The 24,386-nt window shown below is 50.4% G+C and overlaps 1 protein-coding gene across 2 annotated transcripts in view; it reads left to right on the top strand.

Annotated features, from left to right (window-relative positions):
* Positions 1–21,411, top strand: part of Chrdl2 (chordin like 2) — a 31,277-nt gene extending 9,866 nt beyond the window's left edge. Inside the window, exons 2-12 of one of the 2 annotated variants that reach the window (XM_076843977.2) lie at positions 687–799; positions 4,796–4,889; positions 7,523–7,665; positions 9,952–10,045; positions 12,422–12,477; positions 14,342–14,510; positions 15,386–15,580; positions 15,906–16,079; positions 16,890–16,944; positions 20,514–20,606; positions 21,249–21,411. In XM_076843977.2, the coding sequence (XP_076700092.1) occupies positions 687–799; positions 4,796–4,889; positions 7,523–7,665; positions 9,952–10,045; positions 12,422–12,477; positions 14,342–14,510; positions 15,386–15,580; positions 15,906–16,079; positions 16,890–16,944; positions 20,514–20,606; positions 21,249–21,339 (1,277 nt within the window). In that variant the 3' untranslated portion in view covers positions 21,340–21,411. The remainder of the gene's footprint in view (positions 1–686; positions 800–4,795; positions 4,890–7,522; positions 7,666–9,951; positions 10,046–12,421; positions 12,478–14,341; positions 14,511–15,385; positions 15,581–15,905; positions 16,080–16,889; positions 16,945–20,513; positions 20,607–21,248) is intronic. The other variant, XM_076843979.2, reaches the window with a different exon arrangement.
* Positions 21,412–24,386: the final 2,975 nt, after the last annotated feature.

The raw sequence follows: 24,386 nt of genomic DNA on the forward strand, positions 1-24,386 counted from the left end.
TGGATTGGTTATAAGAGGTGAAAGGGACAAATGAAAAGGAAATCAGTTATTGTGAGAGCAAAAGGAGCACTGGACAGAGAGTCAGGAGACTTAGGCTCCTCTTGTCCCTGCTTGATGACTGACTTGCTCTGATGCACTGAGTAATATAATTTATCCTCTCTGGGCCTCATACTACATACTACCCCTCTATCATTTATACCACTACTTAAATATGTAAAGCTTTTTTTTTCTTTTCTTGTGAGGACAATACTGAGAATTGAACCCAGGGGCACTTTACCACTGATCCAGAGTCTTGCTAAGTAGCTGAGGCTGGACTTGAACTTTCCATCCTCCTGCCTCAACCTCCTGAGTGACTGGGATTACAGGCCTGCACCACCACACCTGGCTGTAAAGCATTTTTACTGCTCCATCCCCTCACTGCCCTGTAAGATAACTGTTAAAGCTCAGAGAGGGGCAGAAACATGACCGATGTTGCATAGCAAGTGAGTGGTCAAGATGAGATCCAAACTCGGACATTCTGGTCCCCTGACTGGGAGAGCAGTTTCAGTGGATCTCTTCTGTCTGAAGAGAAGAGACCATCTGAAGGAGCTCAGATGACATTGTTCCTAAAGTTAGGAAGGAGAAGGGATGAGGTGGGTCTTGGGGCTGGTACCTCCTGGGACTAATGGCGATTGTTGGTCTGTCAGGCCCAGACATGTTCTGCCTTTTCCACGGGAAGAAGTATTCCCCTGGCGACAGCTGGCACCCCTATTTGGAGCCACAAGGCCTGATGTACTGCCTGCGCTGCACCTGCTCTGAGGTAGGTTCCTCTGGCCACCGACACCTCACTACCGAGTTCTCAATACATTGGAGTAGAGGTCCCTGGGTACCTCCCAGAGCTAGGTCACAGTGGGTCAGGGGCTTCTTTCCAGCTGGTGCTGGTGCCATCGTCTGCCTCCCACACAGTCGAAGTCAGAGCCTTTCTGACCTTCCTCCCATTCTTTACTTTCCCATATGACTCCCTCCAGCCACCTCTCCTGCCCTGCCCCAGGATGCATTCCCCCAACTCTACTGGCCCAAATATTTGTTTTCCTCAAGACTGCCCAAAAGGATAGTTGACCACTGCCTGAAAGTAGTTTTTCCTTCTGGGATTCCACACAAATTTCTTTGTTTCTTTTACTTATTTACTATTCATAGTTTATTTGCATCTGTCAGTTACTGTACCTCCAAACTGAGTCCCCAAGAACAGGTCTTGCTGGACCCTCACAGGTGTCCAGTGTGATGCCCAAGGCTGAGCCTACTGAAGCAGAGACCACAAATTTGTTCTCACTTGTCTCCTCTCACCCACCCCAACTGTATTCGTCAACTTTCTGTCACTATGAAAAAATACAGAGATAATCAGTTTATAAAGAGAAAAGGCTTGTTTTGACTCGTGGTTTTGGAAGTTCTAGTCTATGATAAATCAACTCCATTGCTTTGGGCCTGTGGCAAGGTAACACATCATAGCAAGAATGTATGGCAAAGCAAAACCTCTCATTGTGTGGCCAGGAAGCAAAAGGGAGAAAGAAGCCAGAGTCCCACAATCCCTTTCAAGGGTATACTCGCAATGATCTAAGGGCCTCTCACAAGACCCCACCTCCTACAGGTCCACAGCACCTCCTCAGAAAACCACCTTGGGGACTAATCCTTTAACCGATGGGCCTCTAGGTAATATTTAACATCCTAATAATAACACCAGCCCAGTGTCTCCACAGGGCCTTGTAAAATCAATTAGGTAGAACAAATGACACCCGCTTGTGATCCAGAGTCTCAGGTGAGGTGTGAGGTTGGAAAGGTAGGAGATGAGGGAGTGGCTTAGGAGGCTTGAAAAACCCTTGGGTTTGGCTCAGTCACTGGGTGCCCAGTCCAGATGTCCCAGCTCTCTGCCTGGGTGTTAGTGCTTGGGCAGGAAAGTGTAGCTTAGCTCCCAGCTGGAGCCAGCCGCCTGCCCCTCTGTAACCCTGCACAGATCAAGAGTGGAAAGCAGAGCCTTCCTAGATAAGACAAAAAAGGAAGAGAAGAGTTCCTGAGGAAGCCCAGGGTGAAGGAGCAGGTGGGCCAGCCCTCGGCTGACTCACCCAGGGGCTCCTTCCTACTGTTCTTTTCCTGATTCTCCCTTGCTTCCACTGTTTCTCAGGTAGATTGTTGACACAGACAGAGACACAGCTCCCCCATGGCTGCCTCCCTGTGGTTTTCCTTAGCACATCTGAGGCCAGTCAACCTTTTCAAGAAGAATTTTATGAAATGTAGCCAGAGAACAAAACTAAACCATAACAGAAAATTCCAGACATATCATGTGGTCCAGTTGACAAAGTCCAAGTTTTGTGATCCAATGGCGCTCTCTCCTTCCCCAGAGTTCACACACGCAGTTTCTTCAACCCAAAGACTGTTGCGAAAATAGTCCTGTGGTATCTCCAACGTGTTTGGAGTGCCTCCACTTCTTGCCACCATCACTTCCTCTGACCTAAGTCATCTTCATCTCTTACTTGAGCTGCTACACCAGCCTCCTAACAGTCTCTCTGTTCACCTCCCCAAATCTATCATCCACACAGCAGTTAGAATGATCTTTTATGAACATGAAGTTGATCATGTCATTCCACTCTTAAAACCCTCCAATGGCTTTTGTTGTGCCTACAATAAAATTCCCCCCTGCTGCGAGCTCTGTGTGATCCCATGTCTGTCTGATTCTCCAACTTCACCTTATGCCTGCTCTCTCTGGGGCAGCAACACTGGCTTGAAACTTTCCCATGTATTTGCTCCACCTAGAATGTTCTTCCCTGGATTTCATGAATGGCTCCTTCTCTCTTCCAGTTCTTAACATGAATGTTACCTTCTCATGAGGCCTTCCCTTACAGCCATTTCTAAAGTAGTCAACCTTGTCACCTAAACTTTACACTGCTTTATCAAGTCACAACTTTAACATTGGGAATTCTCTTGTTCCCACCTGATTACATTTTTCTAGTCTAACTCCAACTGCTAGAATGTGAGCTTGGTGAGAACAGAAAGCATGTCATCTTACTCTGCTGTGTTCCTAGTGCTCTGAAGAGGGCCTGGCTCCCATAGACCTGTAGCACACATTGAGTGAGGAAGTCCAGGCCCCACCCACCCTAGGCAGCTCAAGCTCCTGGACTGTGCAGGGTCCCTGGCGATGGTATTTACCTGCTCTGTGATCTCAGGTACTTCACCTCTGGGATACTCTTCTCATTTCAAAAATGGGAATAGTAGTACTTACCTCTCTGTTTGTTGTTCGGGAGAGGAAATGAAATAATCTATGTATGTATGTGTATATGTATGTATAATGCAAAGTCCCTGCCTAGTAGCCACTCAATATATAGTGCCTGTGACTTATCCGAGAGGTTCCTTTTGGTCTCAAAAGGCTTTGCCCATTCATCCCAGCCTATCTCCACCTCATTTCCTGCTGCCTGCTGCTGGTCACCTCCAACCCATGGCTCCTCCAAGGCCACAGTCAGCAGAGACACTCTAACTCCTTAGGCCACACAGTCCTTCACACTCCACCTAGTTTGTCATCTGAGGGAATCAGTTTACCCTCCTGATGTTGATTAAGCACTCATGTGTGCTGGGCTTCTGGAAGAGCCCTATTAGAGCTCAGCAGTCCCTGTGGACTCAGGGATGCTCCTCAACATGGAGATTAGTCCTGGTAATTATCTCTGGCCATCTTGAGCAGCAGTGACCTCAGAGGGGCTAAGACCTGTCTCAGGTCTTCCATGGGGCAAGAGGCGGCCTCTGGGGAAAATACTGTCAGGGACCTCTGCTGAGAAGATGGCAGTAGGAAGGACCAGGATATGGGACCTGGAAACAAGTTACCAACTTCACAGTTTTGAACAAAGCCTACTATTCATCTGAGAGAGATCATCTGTGCCTCCTCTCCTTGTTCTCATCCATCACTCACTCATTTGTTCACTGGGACTTGAGTAGGCACTCAGAGCAAGGCCCTGTGCTGATCACTCCTTTGGGTTCATTGTTGAATAGATATTGATGGCTTGTGGCCACACAGTGCAGTGAACCTGTAATGAGGGGAGAGTGAGAGGTGGGAAGGCTGAGGAGGGGCTGGGAGGCTGCCTGGTGAACTGGAAAAATCTCCAAAAGGGGTGGTGGCCTTTCTTGCAGTTTCTGCTGGTCTCTCTGTGTGTGTGTGTGTGTATGTTTGTGTTTCACTGCCTGATTCTCTCTCATGTGCTATACCTGAAAAAGTAAAAGAACTTTGGGTCCCTCCTTCTCTGGTGCTAACTCCAAAGGCTCTGTCCAGGATTTCCTGGACCTCCGGAGATTCAGGGGATGGAATCTTAGTACCCTGAGTCTTCTCCACATCAGGTATTTAGTCTTGTCCCCATCCTGGTCACCTGCCCTCAGGTGTTACATTCCTCCCTTGACAGGAAGGCTCAGGGTCAGAGTTAAAAGCCCTACAGTTAAAGATAGCAGTGTCAAAGCACCCAGATCATGTCAAAATAACTCAAGGCTATTACTTGTATTTCTCACACACTATGAAGGGACACAACATCTGAGCAAATCCACAAGCAGGTCTGCCCTCCTCCAGGGTGGGAGGGGGATGCGGATGAGTGGCCAAGTGAGATCCCCACAGTGGGCAGGGGTGGGGAGGGACTGGGCCCACTGGAGTTCATTGGTTTTAATCCCATCACAGGCTTAAAATGAGGCAGAGAGTTCCCTAGTTGGGGTGGAGGTTTGGGGAAAGGACCACCAGTGCAGGAGGGAGGCAATGGTTCTTCAGAGCCAGGGTTAACCCCTGTGTCCCCTTTAGACTGCCCAGGTGAGTTGTTACCGCCTCCACTGCCCACCTGTCCACTGCCCCCAGCCTGTGACGGAGCCACAGCAGTGCTGTCCCAGGTGTGTGGGTAAGTAGCCTCACTCTTCCCCTTGCACCAACGTCCTCACTGCCTACTGCCCTTCACCTTACTCCTGATGCAGTTTCCAGCTGAGCAGAGCCCTGGAAGGAGAGCAGCAGTCTCTGCCCACTAAGGCACTGAGAAACAGAGAATCTTAGAAGAGGAAACATGGATCCCCATGCAGGGCTGGGGTAGCAGCGAACTTCTCATTCTTAAGTAGGTGTGCCTGGCAGGAGGAGATAGAAAAAGTAAAAAAAATAACTGGAGGAGATAGGGGCTTGCTTGGCCTGTTGACTGGCACACTTGGGCTCCAATCTCTCTCTAGCTGGCCAGGGTTGGGGGGAGCGGACACATTGTGGGAATTGACGGCAAGTGATCGTGGGCTGGAAGGCTCTTATATGGGTTCTGTTTCTGTAACAAAATACCTGAAGTTGGGTACTTATTTTGCTCACAGTTTTGAAGGTTGAAAGTCCAAGATCTGGCAGCCTCCCCAGTTTGGCTTCTGGTGGGGTCCCTCTCAATGGGGTCACAACATAACATAGAAACAGAGAACTGACTTGACTGTGTGCAGAAGGCAAGAGCACAGGTGGACTCACTGTGTTGATTTATTGGTTTGGTACCAGGGATTGAATTCAGGGTGCTTTACTACTGAGTCACATCCCCAGTTCTTTTTATTTTTATTTTGAGACAGGGTCTCACTTAGTTACAAAGGGCCTCAGTAAGTTGTTGAGGCTGGCCTTAAACTTGTGACCCTCCTGCCTCAGCCTTCCAAGTTACTAAGATTAAAGGTGTGCACCATCATGCCTGCCTGGCAGACTTGCTTAATAACAACTCACTCATAGGATCTAACTAGGTCCTGTGAGAATTACATTTTTCTCTTCTAAGAATGCTCCCCATGACCTAACCGATTCCATTAGGCCCCACCTCTTAAAGGTCAGGCCATTTCCCAAGACCTACACTGGGGACCAAAGTTCCAGCTCATGAACCTCTGGGGGACACAGTCAAATTGTATCCAAAACCACAGTAGTCCTGTAGGGGAGCCCCCACGATGACCTTCCTGGGGCTGGGAGGGAGCAAAGGAGTTGGTGCCTGTACTCCAAGATTCCTCCAATGATGAAATTAGGTGACTCTATTTGTCCTAATGCTAAATGTCTGTGATTCCATGGCTTTAAGACTAAGAGCCTCTGAGATTAGGATACTAGGAAGTAAAGGCAAGAGAGAAGAGAGAGAGTTTGAGAACAAATGGCACAACCAAGTAGACCAGGAGAGACCAACTTAGAAGGACCAGTGAGATGCTCAGAAGAGAATCAATGTTCAGAAACATCAAGAAGGTGACAAGGAAGGGGTTCCCTATGGAGACCTCAATCTGGGCTCTGGAATCAGGCTTTCCAGTGAGCTGCAGGGAGGTTCATGTGGAGAGGTGCCCATTTTCTAAAAGGGAGCCCAGGAGGGCCCTAATATGAGTCACAGAGATCCCTGGCTTTGGGTTCCTTAAGGAGCAGAGGCTCTCAGCATCACCTTCTCTGAGGGCATCATGCCTCTTCTGTGTCTGTGCTGACTCCAGGGCCCCCACCTCTCCTGGCTGACTGTGGACTTTCCTGTGCCTTGGCCTAGGTCCCTCCCTACTCCAGTGTTTTTTACTGCCTCTCCCCACCCTCTGCCCCTCCACCTGCTTAGCTCCATTTGTTCTTCTATTTTGGGGGGACTAGGCTTGAACCCAGGGGCATTGGACCATTGAGCCACATCCCTAGCCCTTTTTATTTTTTTTATTTTGAGTTGCCCACTAAGTTGCCCAGGCTGGCTGGCCTTGAACTTGCAATACCCCTGCCTTATCCTCTCAAGTCGCTGGGATAGGTCACTGGACTTAGCTTCTCCTTGTTCTTCAAGACTCCATTTAGCCATCAGCCTCCTTGGGAAGCTTTCTCCTCTTTGCAGCCATTTCTGTCCTTCCACGTGCCCCAGCCCTCACCATTCTGCAGTTCCATTGCCTGTGGCTTGTTTCTCTCCCGTATTTACATTGTGGGACTTCTGATGGTAGGATCTGGAGGAATCTTGGTCTTCACTCCATTCCCAATGTCTTGCATGGTGCCTGGTCCAGGGAAGGTGCTTGGTGAAGGTTCTTGAGTGAATGAGTGAGTTGTCTCAGGCACAGCCCTCTGCCCTGCAGGAGGATTGACTTATTGGCGGTGATGGGGCAGGGGTCCTGGCCCTCAGTGAATGGTGGAAGTTTACCCCATTACAGGGGCAGTGGAGATCATTCCAGCTGACTCTGAGAACATAGCTCTCTGAGGATGGGGACTTTTTCCTCCCAGCCGTGGCCCTTGGCACCTAGAACAGAGCTTGGCACCAGGAGCTGCTACATGAACGCTGTGTACTTCAGTGGGGCTGAGGCTTCTGGGCTTTCCTTCTCGCTCTGGTCAGGACCAGCTCAGATGCTGAGGGGCTGCAAGGCTGTGGTGGAGGGCAAGGGAGGAACGTGGTCAGCTGTAGGCTGGGAAGGCAGATGCCAGGGTTCAGTTTAAATGCCAAGAAAGGATAATATGCAAAATCTTCAGGAGAGTGGACTGTTTAATTCTAGCAAAAAATCATAGGTCCACATAAAGCCTCATTTTCTTCTTCCTCCTGACCCTCCCCACCTGCAGAACCTCATACCCCCTCTGGGCTCCGTGCCCCGCCAAAGTCCTGCCAGCACAACGGGACCATGTACCAACATGGAGAGATCTTCACTGCCCGGGAGCTGTTCCCCACCCGCCTGCCCAACCAGTGTGTCCTCTGCAGCTGTACCGTAAGACCTTTACTGTCCCTGTGGTGTCCAGGCCTGGAAAGAGCACAGCAGTATATGGATGAGGGTGGGAAGCATTTTTTCCCTGGTCTTAAAACGGAAGAGCTTAGAGGGAAGGGAACCTCCAGGGTCTGGAATATCCTGCCTTATCTGGGTCAGGTGACCTTTCTGGGCTTCCACACCCTCCTAGTCTTCCTGTTACAGCACTGATCACTGGTACTGAGTAGCCCATTTCTGCTTCCCTCAGAGGGCACTGCACTCCTTAAGAAGAGGGAATAAATTTTTTTTGGAGGCGGTGCAGTGCTGGGGATGGAACCCAGGGCCTTACATGCGCTCAGCAACCACTATACCACTGAGCCCTGAACACACCCATTTTGTTTCTGTGTCTCTGCTGCTCTCAGCCCAGGACGTGGCATGCAGAAGATGCTTAGGAGAATTGCAGAATGAATGAGTGAATGATTGTTCATCAGTCCTGGGGTACAGAGAGAAGGCCAGATGGTAGCAAATGGAATTTAATCTGAAACTGCTTCAACTCTCCCTGCCTGTGGTCAGGGATAGGCAGGGGGAACTTGGCAATATTACCAGAGAACAGAGAATGGCCTGGAATGGCTTGGCCTAGAAAGTCTTCGCCCTCTTGCTCAGAGCCCTCTAGATGGGGCTCTTTTTTGCATCTAGAGAAATCTCTGCTCTTCTGACCTCCTTGCTAGCTGATCATCTAGTTTCTCTAGCCATAGTTCCTCTAAGAGGGAATCTGACTTGGTGATGTCCTCTCTAGGGGAAGTCTCCCTAGGGGAGATGAGGTTTGAGCTCCAGTTCTGCCTTGGTTCCTTGTGGGACTTTGGGCAGGTCATTTCTCTCAGGCCTGCCTCCCCATTTCTTCAGTGAAAGCCCCATCAGTCTGAATCCAATCTGTTGCTGCAGAGCAAACAACTTATAAATACCTGGAGTGACTATGAAACAACCTTGCACGTGGCCTGAGCCTCTCTCAGTAGTGTAGTACAATGCACCACTAGATTCATAGAAATGCCATATATATCTACCTATAGGAAATAGAAGAAGCATATCACTATTCCTATTCTTTTTTAAAATATTTATTTTTATAACTTTTTTTTATGTGGTGCTAAGGATTGAACCCAGTGCCTCAAATGTGTTAGGCAAATGCTCTACCATTGAACCTACAACCCCAGTTCACTATTCCTATTCTTTAGGAAACTGGAGCTAAGATCAGTCAAGTGATTTGCCTAAGGTCACACAGCTAGTAAGTGGCAAAGCCATACTGCAGATGTAGGTCTAGGTCACTCCAAAAAGCTCACATTCTTTTCCCTGTGTCACATTGCTTCTTGTGTAGGGAGGGCCTGGATTAGTACAGGTGTGGGGGAAGAGGCAGAAATAATGGTAGTAGGCTGGTAAGAACATTCTAGTGATACTTTTGTCCATTCTAACTGGATACTAGAGTCCCCACTTCTTTCTTCTCCTCCCTGCTTATGAGACCGGCTCAATTCCTGGCTTCATCTGAGGGATAGAGATTCTTTCTTCTCAGCCTCATTGGGAGGATCAGGAGGAGCACTCCAGGTCACATCACTTTCTCTGGGAACATTAGCCTCACAGTTGGTTTTTGTAACCATTCCCTTGGTTGATCCACAACCTAGATGGGTGTGCCCCCATTTTACAGAGGGGGAAAATTAATTCCAGAAAACAGAAGCCCTCACCAATGTCATTTGGCATCCTTCCTCTCAGAGGGCCCTTTGCCCTGTGGTCTTGTCTTTCAAGGCTGGTACCAAAGTGGAAGGCCAAGGACTCTTAAGTAAGATCAAGATAAGCCCCAGGTGTCACTCTTCTGGACCTCCACCCAGGCTGGGGCCCCTGTTCCAGGCCAGGAGATCTTGATTTTAGTAGGAAAAGTCTAGGGGCTGGGCTTCAGTCCTTTCTGCCCCAACTGTCTCTCTGACTCCATGAACTAGGCCCTCCTCAGGGGTCCTCTCATCTGCAGGTGGGGAGAACCCTACTTCACAGGTTGCTGTGAGAGCCCAGGGAAGACTAGGTGTGAAAAGGCTTTAGAAAAAGATGATATCACCTCCAGGGGCCGTGGGGGGAGTGGAAAGGGCACAGGGGACATCCCCCTGCCTATCACCCCAAGCTGGCTGTACCTCGCCCAGGAGCCTCATGTTCTCCTCCCCACACCTCAGATGAGACCTCCAGTGCATTTGTTCTCAGGGACCAGGGCTCTCCTAGCTCCTAGGCTGGTCCTCTTCAGAGCTCCTTTCAGCGGCCATTTGTTCTGTGTGTCAGGAGGGCCAGATCTACTGTGGCCTCGCCACCTGCCCTGAACCCGGCTGCCCCGCACCCCTCCCGCTGCCTGCCTCCTGCTGCCAGACCTGCAAAGGTGAGTCTGTACCTAGATCCGCCAGCCACCCCGGCCCCTCCTCTGTGGACTAACCATGAATGAAGTGTCAGAGCTAGGAGGAACCCCGGGTACACCCAGCATACAGTGACCATTCCTCCAGGGCAAAGGTGGCTTCGCCTGGACCCCTACCCGAAAATAGAGCCCATTGCAGAGACCAATGTGCCATTTACATTATCATCGCAACCCCGGAAGCAGGGAGAGGGAGAGTGGGGCAGAGCAGGAGAGAGAAGTAACACAGGGATGCGTTTGGGGTCTGGCCTCTGCTTGGCAAACCAGGGGATCTTGTGCTCTAATTGATCTTCTTAGAAAAGCCCAGGGTGGGGCTGGGGCATAGCATAGTGGCTACCTATGCACAGGCCTGGTTTCAATCCCCAGCACCAGGGAAAAAGAAAGAAAGGAAGGGAAAGAAAGATAGATAGAAAACTATGGGGGTGGCAGAGGAAGAGGTAAGAATTCATCCACCCATGGTCAAAGGTTCACCCCAAGGGTGGGGAATTCCTTTACACTTCCCTGCCATGCATTCGTGTTGGTGCTGGGTGCTGGGTACTGGGTGCTGGATAGCACTGGGAGTGGCAGGCAGGAGTGGAGTGAGGTAAGAAGTCAGGGCACGGGCCATGAACAGGAGGTGCAGGCACAGGAGGGGTGCTGCTAGGTTAAGGACCTGTTGACTGGAGCAGAAGCGGCACTGCTATAGTGTGCCAGTGAACATGTCCCTAGATCAGAAGAGGCTCAAAGGGGCGAAATGGCACAAGAGCAAGGACTAACCCAGGCTGGGACCGTGTCTCTTCCTGTCTTCCTCGTGGCAGGGTGGGGCACAGGATTGGGCTCACCGGGGTTCAGAACATGGCTGTAGAGTCTCTGGATGAAAGAGAGGCCCACACACAGGCTAGTGAAGGGCAGGCTGGGCTTGAGCAGAAGGAAGTAGCCAGGCTGTTCCCCGTGTGCTGGGTGGTCAAGGACAGCTTTCTGGAGGAGGCAGCACTCAGGGCAGGGGAATGCTTCACTGTGGAATGGTCCCCAGATGGTGGCATTTTGGAAGATGCACTGGACCAGGAGTGACTCAAGTGTAGTCCCGGTTCTTGAAGCTAACACCACAAATTTCTTGCCTTCTCTGGGCATCAATTGTGCCCAGAGAAGGCAAGAAGTTGGCCTGTGATTTCCTACAGATATTAACTCCAATGTCTGATTTTGGGGAGTAGGAAAGCTCAGTGGGAGCTAGACAGTAGAGGCCGGCCTAGGAGAGAGATGGCACTCAGGGCTATAGGAAGCTGTGGGTCTCCACAGGACTCTGTGAGCTGGTTCCCTAGGGGAGTGGAAGCTAGAAGGTCCTGCAGTGTTCAACTGGAGGGGCCGAGGGCTGGAGGGTAGGGACCTGGGAGTGTGTGGTGAAAACCAAGGCCTCATACTTCAGTGCAGCTATAGGTAAGAGGGGTGGCTGTCCAGGACACTGTAGCTAAACTGGCTACAGGAGTGGGATTTTGGGTCCTTGGACATCCATGATGGTTCAGTATCCCAGAGAGGAGATTTTTTTTTTTTTTTTTGGTACCAGGGATTGAACTCAGAGACACTCAACCACTTAGCCACATCCCCAGCCCTATATTTTATTTAGAAACGGGGTCTCACTGAGTTGCTTAGGGTATTCCTTAATTGCCGAGGCTGGCTTTGAACTTGCAATTCTGCCATCTCAGCCTCACAAGCCGCTGGGATTACAGGCATGTGCCACCATGCCCCGCGTGATTTGGTTTTGTTTTTATTTTCTTGAGACAGAATCTTGTTATGTTGTCTAGGCTACTCTTGAACTCCTGGGCTCAAAGGAACCCTCCTGCCGCATTCTCTCAACTAGTAAGACTATAAGTGGGCACCACTGTGCCTGATTTAGAGATTTGGGAGGTTGATGCAGGCAGATCACAAGTTCAAGGCTAGCCTCAGCAACTTAGGAAGGCCATAAGCAATTCAGCAAGACCCTGTCTCTAAATAAAAAAAATAAAAAAAGAGTTGGGGATGTAGCTCAGTGGTTAAGCACTTCTGGGTTTAATCCCCAGTACAAAAACAAAAACAAACAAACAAACAAAAAAACCCAAGATGAACATGATGCTCTGACCTGGTCAAGCAGTTCAGTCTTAATGGTGACCAGGAGGTCATTGTGGGGAAAACAAGGAAGAAATCCAGGATGAGAGGAGGCTGAAATGGAAAGTGGGATGAGTTACCCCCGGGAGGAGGAGCCTGCTGATAGGCTGGGGCTGTGGAAATGCACTAAACTCTGGAAAGGGCAGAGTCTGTGGGTGGAAGCCTCAGGGCCGGAGCTAGCAGGGCTGAGGAACTGGAGGCTGACCTATCTTCCTTTTGAGTTTTCAGATGGAGCAGGTGAAACATCAGCTGAAGAGGATCCCACGCAAACACACAGTGGGATGGTAAGTATGTAGCTTACCCTAGTAGGGAGGATAGAGAGGCTGTATCTGGGCCTAAATCCGCATGACTCATGGATCATTAGTGTCTTGGGTCAGTTATGCTAGCCACCTCCCTACTACCCCAGTCTAGTTCCTCTCGCTGCACTCCCATCATGGCTGATGGGCCAGGAGGAGCCTAGGAGAAAACAGGTATCCACTGTTCCATCCGGCCTGTCCTCAGGCTGCCTCCAGGAACATGTTCTCCTAAAGGAATGACCTCTGGTTTGAGTCAGGCCCCCCACCCAGTTCTTGGGACACTGGACTTCCCAGTCCAGTCTGCAGTTAAGATGGGCTGAACTGCTCTCTTGCTGGTCTGAGAGGAAGGAGGTGGGAGAAAGGACCAGACACTGACTCGAGTCTCCCATTGATCCTCTGTGCTAGGTCTACAGTAGGAACAATCTCACCTGCTCTTTCAGCCTGGGTCTCCTGAATCCTGGGGCACTGGAGGCTGGGTTCCTCTTCCCAGAGATCCTCTTCCCAGTGCTCCTGACCTCTCCTTCTCTGCCAGATCATCCTCTTTTTCCAGGCTGGACCTTCTCAAGGGGAGGCCTGTGCCACAGGACCTGAGCCATTCTATCCTCTCCCTAGGAGGCAGTGTAACTTCAAGCCCACCCAAGCTTAGTTCCAGGCCCAGGGCAGCAACTTATTGACTTGCTGGATGAATTGGGCAAGTTATCACATGGAGAGTGGACTCCCTAAGTCCTTCTTACCTCAATTCCACTCAAAAAGCATTTCCTGGAAGCTTTCTGTGTACCTGGGCCTGTGCTAGGGTCTGGGACAGTTTCTACACTGGGACCTCTTGTGAGCTCAGTCTCTGACCTACGAAAGAAGTGACTCAGAGACTGTACGGGCAGGAATGGGCTTTAGAAGAAGGGATGTGACTCTTGGTGGAGAGGGCAGTACTAGGCTCTGTCCCGTGTCCACTTGCTCCTCTCCCATGGCCTGGAGCTGCCCAGTTCCCAAACTGAACTGCAAAGCCCGTAAGCTGCCCTCGCTTCCCACCCTTTGCCGTCATTGCTAGCCCAGATCTGATCTGAAGGGGCAGCACCTTGGGCTCTTGGATTCCAGGAGCTCAGAAAAAGACTTTTGAGCTTGAAGACTTTTGTCTCTGCATGCAGCCTGATCTTAGTCTTCTGCCCCATAGGATTTGGGGACCTACTGGGATCTTCAGAGGCCCATCCTTTTTTCATACCAACTAAGTCTTCTCACACAAAAGAGAATTCCTGGTTCGTACTCTTACTATGTACTTACCTTCTTTTTTCTTTCTTTTTTTTTTTTTTGGCACTGGGGATTAAACAGGAGTATTTTACCACTGAGCTACATCACCAGCCCTTTTAATTTTATTTATTTTTAAACAAAAAATTTGACACAGAATCTTGCTAAGATGCTGCATTTCTAGGTTGCTGAGGCTGGCCTTGAACCTGCAATCCTCCTGCCTCAGCATCCTGAGTTGCTAGGCGTGCACACCGTCTTCACTTTCTGTTTCTCAAACTTAAGTTCTCCACATCTTTCATCAGTTATATCTCCCAGATCCAAACCTCAGCAGCTTCTACTCACTCCAGCCCCAAGGTCCTGGCTCTGACAAGGCCTGGGAAGGCTTGAGGGAAACTGGATTTTTAAATCACTATGCTCTGAGAGTTTTCAAAGATCCACTGAGAACATCCTAGACCCCATCCAAATCTTTCTATCTGGAGCCTATGCCCTCTCTTCACTGGGAAATCTGTGGTGTTCACCCTCAGGCCTCTTGCTGCAGCCTTGCCCAGGCTGCTCCCCCAGCAGTGGACTGTGGCACTCAGTGAGTGAGCCGTGTTCTTCTTGCCATTTGCAGAGACGTTCCCAGGATCCATGTTCAGGCGATGGTGGGAGAAAGAAAGGCCCCGGCACCCCAGCCCCCACTGGCCCCAGCTCCCCTCTGGGCTTCATCCCTCGTCACTTCCGACCAAAGGGGGCAGGCAGCACAACTGTCAAGATTGTCCTGAAGGAGAAACATAAGAAAGGTGGGGCTGGACCCTCCTCCATCTGTTGATGGGTGCAGGGGACCCGACTGTGTCTACCTCCTGTACTCCTTCTTCTGGTTCCCCGAACTCAACTTGGCCATGAGCTTGTAATCTCATAGAATATCAAAACTGAAAGTGCCCTTGGAGGTCAAGGGGTCTAACCCCCATTTGACAGGACCTTGAAGGGCACGACATTGAGTCAGAGATAGAACCAGTCCTAGAACAGTACAGCAATATTTTTTGAGCCTCTGTCATGTCTTTTCTAGTAAATGGAAGAGACAGAACAGAGAGGTGAAGAATGGTCTCTGCCCTCAAGTGGTTCATGGGCTAGCTGGGGAGAAAGATGAATAAATTATTATCAAGCAGTGCTGAGGAAATTTTTGACAAAGGAAGAAGGGAGCTGGGCTGCAGAGAGACCGTGGGGATGGAGTTGGGGAAGCCAGGGCTGCATAAGAGTCAGGGCCTCACTGCAGGGGTCGCCTACTGGTGGTGATGGAGAGCCATGTGGCTACCAAATCCCAGCCCATTGCACAGATAGGACACTGAGGTGGGGAAGGGGAAAGGGACTTGCCAGAGCTCATGCGATCAACAGGTGTCAAGTTGATCTCACTTCTCCTACCCCCAGGCCAGCCCTCTCCTTGCTCCCAAAGCTAGAGGAGGGCTCTCCATCTTCAGCTAGTCCCTTCTGGGGCATCTCAGCCCTGGGTGCTGAGATGGGGGAGTATCAGAGGACAGGTGTTACACCCTGGCCTGTGCTTTGCAGGTCATACTGTTGCGGGGAGGGAGCTCATCCAGGGCCCATCCCATCTGCTGCTGCCCAGGGAATCTGGCTGGGCCTGAGGCACTGACCCTTCACCCTTCCTGTCCTCATTCAGCCTGCGTGCATGGAGGGAAGACATACTCCCATGGGGAGGTGTGGCACCCCGCCTTCCGCTCCTTTGGCCCCCTGCCCTGCATCCTATGTACTTGTCAGGATGGCCACCAGGACTGCCGGCGTGTGACCTGCCCTACTGAGTATCCATGCCATCACCCTGAGAAAGTGGCTGGCAAGTGCTGCAAGATTTGCCCAGGTACAAGGAGGTGCTGGGAGCAGGGAGGGCACAGACACTCTCCCCAGGGCCACAGACACTTGTAATATCTCAGACCTAGAGATGCACACGCTCAGAGCCACAGGACGCAGGGTTTATAGATGCACGGACTGTAGGAGCACAGGAGGGGAAAATGTCAGACCATAATGGAACGATCAAATGTTATAGTAATAGAATCAGGTGCCTGACAAAGATGTAAACTCATATAATGTCTGGACTCCATCGAGTCATAAAATCTTAGAACCTTAGAACTTTCAAGAATAGCCATTGCTGATTGAATACTTCACGAGTTCCTTATCTCATCCAGAGGACAAGGCAGACCCTGGCCACAGTGAGATCAGTTCCACCAGGTGTCCCACAGCGCCCAGCCGGGTTCTCGTCCACACGTCAGTATCCCCAAGCCCAGACACCCTGCATCGCTTTGCCCTTGAGCACGAAGCCTCTGATCAGGTGGAGATCTACCTCTGGAAGCTGGTAAAAGGTGAGCAGCTCACTCTGGGCTGGGGATACCTCTGGCCTTTCCCCTTCCTGTCCTCCAGACCCCCCGGGGCATGTTTTGTTGATCAGGTGCTTCTGAATGCCCTCTCAGGTGTAAGAGTCCCTGATTCCAAGAAGCAGGGAGACCAACTTGGTCTGTGATTCTCTTGACAGTTCTGATAAATTCCCTCACTCTGAGATGCCAAGGCCTTGAAGTGCTCCCTCTCCTGGGGGGAAGGGGTTATTGCATCTTGCAAGGAACCTACCCTGATGGAACTGAGAGATGTTTAATGGTAGAATTTCAGTGGCCCCTGAGGCAGATCTTTCCAGGCAGGACAGCATCCCCAAAGCACTAGGCCTTAAGGCGAGTTTCACTCAGCCTTTTCTCAGTGGTGGATCCTATCACTTCAAGGTAAGTTGATGTCAGAATTCTGTGAGAAAATTGCCCTATTTAATAGACTGCTCCTATTACCAAGTGAAGATCAGGAGGAGTTTTCACTGATAAGGGGGTTGCTGAGAGTTTGGTTTTTTATGGCTTTTCCTAAAAAAAAAATAAGTCTCTTGGGTAGAGTGAAACATTAAACCACAATTCAAACTAAACTCTTTAAGTGTGAATTACTGATAAGGTCACTTTTCTCCACTGATGGGTTTGGCCGGGGGAGTGGGGTGGAAGAGGAAGAGGGAATGATGTTAAGAATGATGAATGACCATGACAACCAATGTGTGTCGCACTTTATAAAGTGCTTCCACATTCACTATCTCATTTGATCCTCAACGATCCTGAGAGTTAGATATTATTATCCCCATTTTACAGATGAGGAAACTGAGGCTCAGAGAGGTGAAGTACCTGGCCCAAGGCCACACAGCCAGTAAGTAGAGGACGGGAGCTAGAGCCCATGTCTTGTGACGTCAGATGCGGCTCTTTCCCTGCTCTACTCTGCCCCCTGTCGTAGGAGGAATGGACGAAGAAAGTGGAGCTGTTCAGCCTGGAGAAGAGAAGACTCAGGGGGCCAGGACTGCTGGCTTCATGGTTCTGAAGGGCTGCCCCAGGCAGAGGGAACAGCCATGTTCTGAGTGATCTTAAGCATGGGCTTTGGAATAAGGCAGACCTGGGTTCGAATCCCACCTCTGCCACTTCAAATCCTGATTCTGCTCTTTCTTAGCTGTATGAACTTGGGCACTCACTTGACCTCTCTGGACCTCAGTTTTCTCTTCTGTTAATGGGGGAAGAGGGGTTTTGTAAGATTAAATGAAATGATATAAGGATAACCCCTAACCTATAAACATACTGCAAATATCAGTTTCCTCCTCCCACCCATGGGTTGGTAAGAATTGCAGAGAGGCAGGTTTCCTATCAATGAGAGGAACTTTCTCATAACCAGAGCCTTCCTACAGAGGAGGGAGGGAGCAAGCTCTGCTGAGGAGTAGTGTGTGAGCAAGGCTGGGAGGTCTGTCCTTTCCATTGTTTGAGTCTTAAGATTCTGTCAGTCCCTGGGCTGGTGCTGGCTGCATGTTTACTCTGGGCCTCCCCAGAATTCACACTCTCTAAGCAGGTGCTGGGGCCATGGAAAGTAATAAGCCCTAGGTACTGTCCTCAGGAATGTGGCTTAGTGACACAAGTGCAGTGAGAGCTGTCGGGGGGGCTGAGCTGGCCAGGAAAGGCTCCCAGAGATGGGCCTCCACAATGTAGGGGGCTGAGAGGGACTTCAAAGGGGTGCTTTGCTGGCAGAATGGTAGCGACAGCCTCAAACTTTGGCTCCAGAACCTACGATCACATTCCCTGTGCTCTGTGTCCTGCATGTAGCAGGCACTATGTAGCAATCGCCTCATCTAATCCTCGTGAGAAACCTAAGGGGTATGTATGAATGCTCATTTTGTAGATAAGAAAACTGAGCCTGAGAAATCAAACAACTTGCTCAAAGTCACACAGTTTAAACAGTAAAGCAAGGATTCAAACCCAGGTCTGATGTCCCCAGTGCCACCTCCATAGAGGTGCTTTATGTTTTTAGGGAGCCACTTGAGGAAGGCTAAGCTGTGCCAGGATGGCACAGCAGGGCTGTAGCTCACTGCCAATCACACCAGGCCCCACAGAGAAGAAATGAAGTATGTGTGGGACTCTTCACCTTCCCAATGCCAGGCCACCCTCCTGTCACTACCATGTTCCCCATGGCCTGACCCCTGAACTGCGTAAATGTTGGATCAGCTTCCTCAATCCTTCCCTGTCCCAGACCAGGAGAGTCAAAATGAGCATTCCTAGGGCTGATTGTCAGGGGACACCACTCACTGTCCTCACAGAGGAGTGAAAACAGCAGGCAGGTGGGTGCTGGGACTTGTGCTAGTGAGGCCTCCCCACAGAGGGCCAGCCCCAGGTACTGGAACCCAAGAGAGAGCTGGCCTAAGGGAAAGGACCTTGGATATTCTGGAACTTCAGGGTAGGGAAGACCTCAGAGGTCTCAATCCTAAGACCTGTCTGGGAAAGAAATGTCCCTGCAGCCTCCTGACGGTCTCTGGTCCAATGTGTACATGCCCCCAAGTGACTCAGTTCCAATACTGTGAATGGCTCAGCCCAGGCATAGTTCATCTTCACAATAAATGGAACCTGTCCTTTTTCCGGAACTCATCTACCAAAGCCAGTTCTGCCCTTGGGGACCACAGGGACCAGTTACCCTCAAATCTTCACAGTCCTTCAAAGGACAAGAGACATTACCATGGCCCTCAGGCCAGCTGTTGATCCCAGGTCAAGAGCCCAGTCCTCCCATTATGCTTTAGAGACTATAGTGCGGGCCCCCTCCCTCATTCCTGTCACTCCCTCTCCAGGGGCATGCCTGTGTATAAGGACTTGTTCCTTCCTCATCTCATGCTTGTAACTGCGATGTAGCCCTGTACTTTTGGAGTTATATCCTGGTCCTTGGCCTCTGGGCTGGGGGTACCAAGGACAGTGCTAGGTGTCAGTGGAAATGGCACTGAGGACAGTTTCCTGGTTCCTAAAACTCAGTTCCAAGATCGGTATTTTCTGTTCCCCTTGATGGGGTCCCACTCTGATTCCCATAAACCTGTTTAGTTCTTGGTTTTCTTGAAGGCGGTGCTGGCTTAACAGAGGTCTTGCTGGTTACATCTGTTCTTTTTGGCCAGAGGCCTTGGTGGGTAACAGCTGGTACGATGTGACTGTGCTCAGGGCCTTGTCTCATGTGTGTTGCCAGGGGCCAGCTCCCCATGAGCTACAAACCTCAGGGGATCTAGCTAAACTTCATTCCTCCTCAGAGCATCACCTAGCCTGGGCACATATGTATTTGTTCATCCTTTCACCCATTTATCCATCCATCTATCCTCCCATCCATCCATCTATTCATCCATCCTCCCATCATCCCATCCATTTTTCCATCCATCCATTCTCTCATCCATCCATCCATCCATCCATCCTCCTATCCTCCCATCCATCCTTCTACTCACCCTCCCATCCATCCATCCACCCATTCTCCTATCCATCCATCCATACATGCATACATACATACATACATACATACATCCAGGGATTCATTCATTCTACATGTCTGATATGGGCCAACCTCTGGATCCAAAGAGGAAAGCCCTCTAGAAGTTGGAAGTCTGGCAGGGACACTGGAATATATATAACAGTTGCGCCTTAGAAATGGGTACAATGGCAAAAGCTAAATGCTATGGTTGTCCCAAGGAGGAAGTTCTCACTGTCTCAGGGGTGGATTAGGGAAGATGTACCAGCCAAGCTTGGTGAATGGTCAGTTCACCTTGCAATGGGAGAAGTAGAAGGCAGAGAAGGTGTTCCAGCAAAGGGGCTGGCATTGGAAGGGCTTGGCCCCTCAGGAACTTCAGGTGTTTGCTTAGAGCTGGACCACATGCAAGGTACTACCATTCTGAGTTCTTTAGTGACTGAGTAAGCACAGCTATTGGTCTTTACCATATGTTCTCTGCCCAGAAGAATGCTTGACTAGTCTATATGGGCCAGCCACCCACCTCCACTCCCTCCTTCTCTCTCTCTGTTCTGGACCTGTGGCCAGGTAGCTGTGTGAGAGCAGATGGTGCTAGTGACAGGAGCAGGGTCAGCAGAGAAAAGAGATTATGGAGTATGGACCTTGTCTTGGAGGTGACGTGAATGTCATAGAAGGGGAATGGCAGGGTTCCATACACATATTAAATGGCCATCATTAGGATTACCGTTAGATGGGCAGTAGGAAGAGTTAGGCTCTATAATAGTTAGTGGTGGGGCAGGGCAGTGGGGGCCTGACTGAGGACAATGGCAGTGAGACAGGAGAGCAGATGGAAATATTCAGATTTATTCCACAGGATTTGGTGACTGATCAGAATGGTGGAAGGGGAGGGAGGTGGCTGGGTTGGTTTTAAGTCTAAGTCACTGACGGTAAGGTCCTGATTTTCCTGCTCATGCCCTTGTCTCTGCCCTCAGGAATCTTCCACTTGATTCAGATCAAGAAAGTCAGGAAGCAAGACTTCCAGAAAGAGGCACAGAACTTCCGGCTGCTCACCAGCACCCAGGAAGGTGGGACCTTGGGCTGAGAGCAGGAGAGCAGGGATGGAGGCAGGACCTCTTGGGGAGTTCCCAGGCTGCTGGTGCCAGGAGGAGGGGCTGTCAAGGGGGGGTGTCAGCCACAGACGTCAGTTCCCAGCACAGGAATCCAGTGGGCGGCTGGGCCAGATTTCTCAACTCGGAAGCCAGAGAGGGAAGGTGAAGCAGAGCTGGCTGGCTTTGGTCTTGGTGTTGGGGGTGGGGGTGAGAGGACAGAGCTGTAGGAGGGAGGTTTAAGCCTCCAAACCCTGGTGCTGCCTACTCCCTCTCTACTGGAACATTTCCCATTGAAACCCTTCTACTCACTGTCCTTAGTACCCTTAATTTGTTCTGCATTACTTTTAGGAAAATGGGCCCAGGTAGGGGTAGGGGAGGGCAGGACACAGATGCAAGTATTACCAACAGGAGTCAGGAACCATCCCAGTCCCAAAACACAGGTTGTCTGAAGGCTGGGTCATGGACCAGAACTGTTATGATGAGGATGTCACCTCTTTCCTCCAGCCCCTGGCTATGCAGCTCCTCATACCCTCAGCTTTCCCCGTCCTTAGTCACTGCCTCTGTTGTACGCGTGCTCACACACATACCCTTTTCTCTCTTCTGCCTCCCTCTATACAGGTCACTGGAACGTCTTCCTAGCCCAGACACCAGAACTGAAGGTCACAGCCAGTCCAGACAAAGTGACCAAGACCTTATAACAAAGATCTAAGCAATTGCAGATGTGAGCTTTATCATTTTTGTTATTATATATTAATAAATAAGAACTTGCATTACCCCTCAACCCTGTGTGCTGCATTTAATCCAGTCCCATGTGTGCTCTTCCAGGGACTCCGCAGGTTCCCAGTTATCCGTATTTTACAGGGGTGAAATCCAGAAGGGGCAGAAAGGAGCCCTCATCTTCATGGTGGGTTGCCACTGGAGCCAGGGAGAGTTCCTCCAGCCTCGTAGCCCAGGCCCTTGTCTGCTACAGTGCCCTTGTCCTCTGCCCGGCACTTCCTCTATCCCCAAGCCCCCACTAAAGCAGCTCCTCCCCCACCCCAACCCTCCTGGCCTCACCTAAGTGGCACTGAACCCAAGAAGGGGCACTGACTCAGTTAGCCAGCAGTGTAGCAAACGGAGCCCCAAAGCCCTTCCCCAGGAGTCAGGGGCCCTCACCATTTTCAGTCCCTTGATAGAGACAAAACTGAGTTTAAGGAGCATAAGCAGCATTTGCCAGAAGGCACAGAGCTGGTTAGTAGCAAAGGTAGAACTGGAAGCCAGGGCTGTGCTCAGGCTGGCACTCCTTCCCCAGTTCCATGCTGGGATTAATGTTAGAAACCCAAATATTTTCACCTCTGAGGTGTTCCAAGGCTTTGCAGTCAGATGGCCAACTTGGCATCATGAGAAGAAGGACTAACACATATAACGAAAGACAGATCAATAACTGATCCTGTCCACATGCATTGTCCTTGCAATATCAAAAACGTTTTAAGGCCCACAATTTCCTTAAGGTTAGTAAGTATAGGATTTATGCCCTTTGTAGAGAGTAGGAATGGGAGGCTCAGAAAGGCGTTGTCTTCCCCAATGCCTCACAGCATTTGGAGTGTTGAAGCAGGACCAGAGGCTCTGGTACAGTTGGTCTCAACTTCCTGCAGCCACAGCTCCCTATGGACACCTTGCCCAGGACAGGTTGAAAGCCCTGGAGAAAAGGTGGAGAGGATACTTATGCAGCCACTTAGAGGGCCTGACAACTGTTCTCGTAGTCTTGGCCTCCAATCTAGGGTTCCTGAGGTCCAGAAAGACAGCTAAGTATCCCACCAATGTTACTCCCACTGATCAGGGATGGGTGTCCAACTTCCTCAAGCTCCCTTTGCCAGATCTGGGGCCCCTGGTTTGAGATACTGGGAATTGAGTAACATGGCCAGAGCCTTACCCTCATCCCCTGAGTCAAAAGACATTCATCTCCTTCCCCCGTAGCCTCTGCCTGTCCCTCCTGAAGAAGACTCTTTACTTCATCCTGCCTTGTTCCCACACAGGCTTAACCTGGAACTCAGAATGGGCTCTGAGCATCCCATATTTAAAGTAGCACAGGAACTGCAAGGCCCAGCAATTCACATGGTGACCTTTGGTCCTCTTTCAAGCTAGCTCAGATGTGTTCTTCTAGTGAAGCTTTCCCTGACACCTTCCCCAACCCTGCCCTGGTGCCAGGCCCCTCCCCTCTGCTAGAGAGTGGTCTTGGAGGTGCTAACCTCAGGGTTCCCGGACAGGAATGGCTTCCCCTGTATAGTTATCCTGCTGTTGCAAGCCAATCTGCCATCCTGGTTGCTTTAATGGGCTTAACACTTATCTGAAGCCTATACTGTGAATCCCATGTTCCACCACCGTAGGGTGGGCCTTTCTCAGTGTGCGAACACAGTGGTGTTAATCTAAGAAGCTCACACCATTCTAGTTGTCTTTTCCTTCCATCATTGTTCATGAAACATTTTCTGAGCCACTCTGCCTAGGCCCTGTGCTAAACCTTTGACACAGAGCAAGGAGTCAAAATTGCCCTTCCCATCCTGAGGAAGCCCCAAGTCCTGAGGAGAAGGGGGAGATGAAAGTGTTGTGACACCTGAGTGCTGAGGGTGGTGTTGGCAGGGACTGTGGGGAGTACAGTGCCCTGCCAAAACTGAGGAAGAACAAGATGGCGCTGAAGGATGAGGAGGTGGGAAAGGGGTGGGGGTGCCAGGTGAGGGGGTGCACACCTGTAACCCCAGTGACTTGGGAGGCTGAGGCAGGAAGATCCCAAGTTCAAGATAAGCCTCAGCAATTGAGCAAGGCCAGCCTCAGTGAAACCCTAAGCAACTTATTGAGATCCTGTCTCAAATAAAAAATAAAAAGGTCTGGGGACGTGGCTCAGTGGTAAAGCACCCCTTGGTTCAATCCCTAATCCCCAAAAAACAAAAAGGAAAAAGAGGAAGATGAAGAGAGAGGAGGGCTGGTGATAGCCTACATAGAGAAAACTCCATGGAAGATGAAAAATAGGGAGAATCACAAATAGCTCACTGTTGTCAGACAGTAGTTTGAGGCAATGGGCAAAGGGAAGTGAGGTTGCCTGTCTGGCTGAGTCTCTGACCTCATTCTAGGGCACTGGGGAGCCTGGGTAGCACTGTGGTTGGATGTGTGATTTAGAAAACCCGAAGGGGCTTAGAGGTTTGGAGAAAGAGGCTAAGACCAGGTAGGAGGTAGTTGTGGGAATCCAAGTGAGGGATGATGACAATAGCCTGGTAGGAGGGAGGTCATGGAGAGGCAGAGAGGACAACCAACTGACTGGATGTAGGAGTGAAGGAGAGGGAGGAGTCCATGTGTTCCTGGAGTCTCACCTGGTGACAACAGGGAAAAGGACCCAGAAATTTCAGCTGGGCACACCTGGGGTCTCCGGAGATAGCCATAACTCTTTGGGCATATTAGGGATCAGGAGAGAAGGCTGGGCCAGAGATGGGGGTGGGCACTGTTGGCCTGTGGTGGTAACTAAAGCCAGCAGAGAGACTAAAGAATGAAACGAGAAGGGGGACAAGGACAGAGCCATCAACAAGGGCACAACTGCAAAGGCCAGAGGGAAAGCAGGAGAAATGAAGGTTGAGAAGTCTGCTAGATGAGGTCTTAAAGAGCCCTCTGTGAGGACAAGAGGGCTCTGGTGACCATGGCAATCAGCAATGTCAGGATTGTTGACAGGGAGATGCTGGGGTTTGGGGGATGGGGTTGAGGTGTTATCTGGGGAGTGAGGAAATTGAAAAG

The sequence above is a fragment of the Callospermophilus lateralis genome, chromosome 2, assembly GCF_048772815.1.
Source record: "Callospermophilus lateralis isolate mCalLat2 chromosome 2, mCalLat2.hap1, whole genome shotgun sequence".
NCBI classification, from domain to species: Eukaryota; Metazoa; Chordata; class Mammalia; order Rodentia; family Sciuridae; genus Callospermophilus; species Callospermophilus lateralis.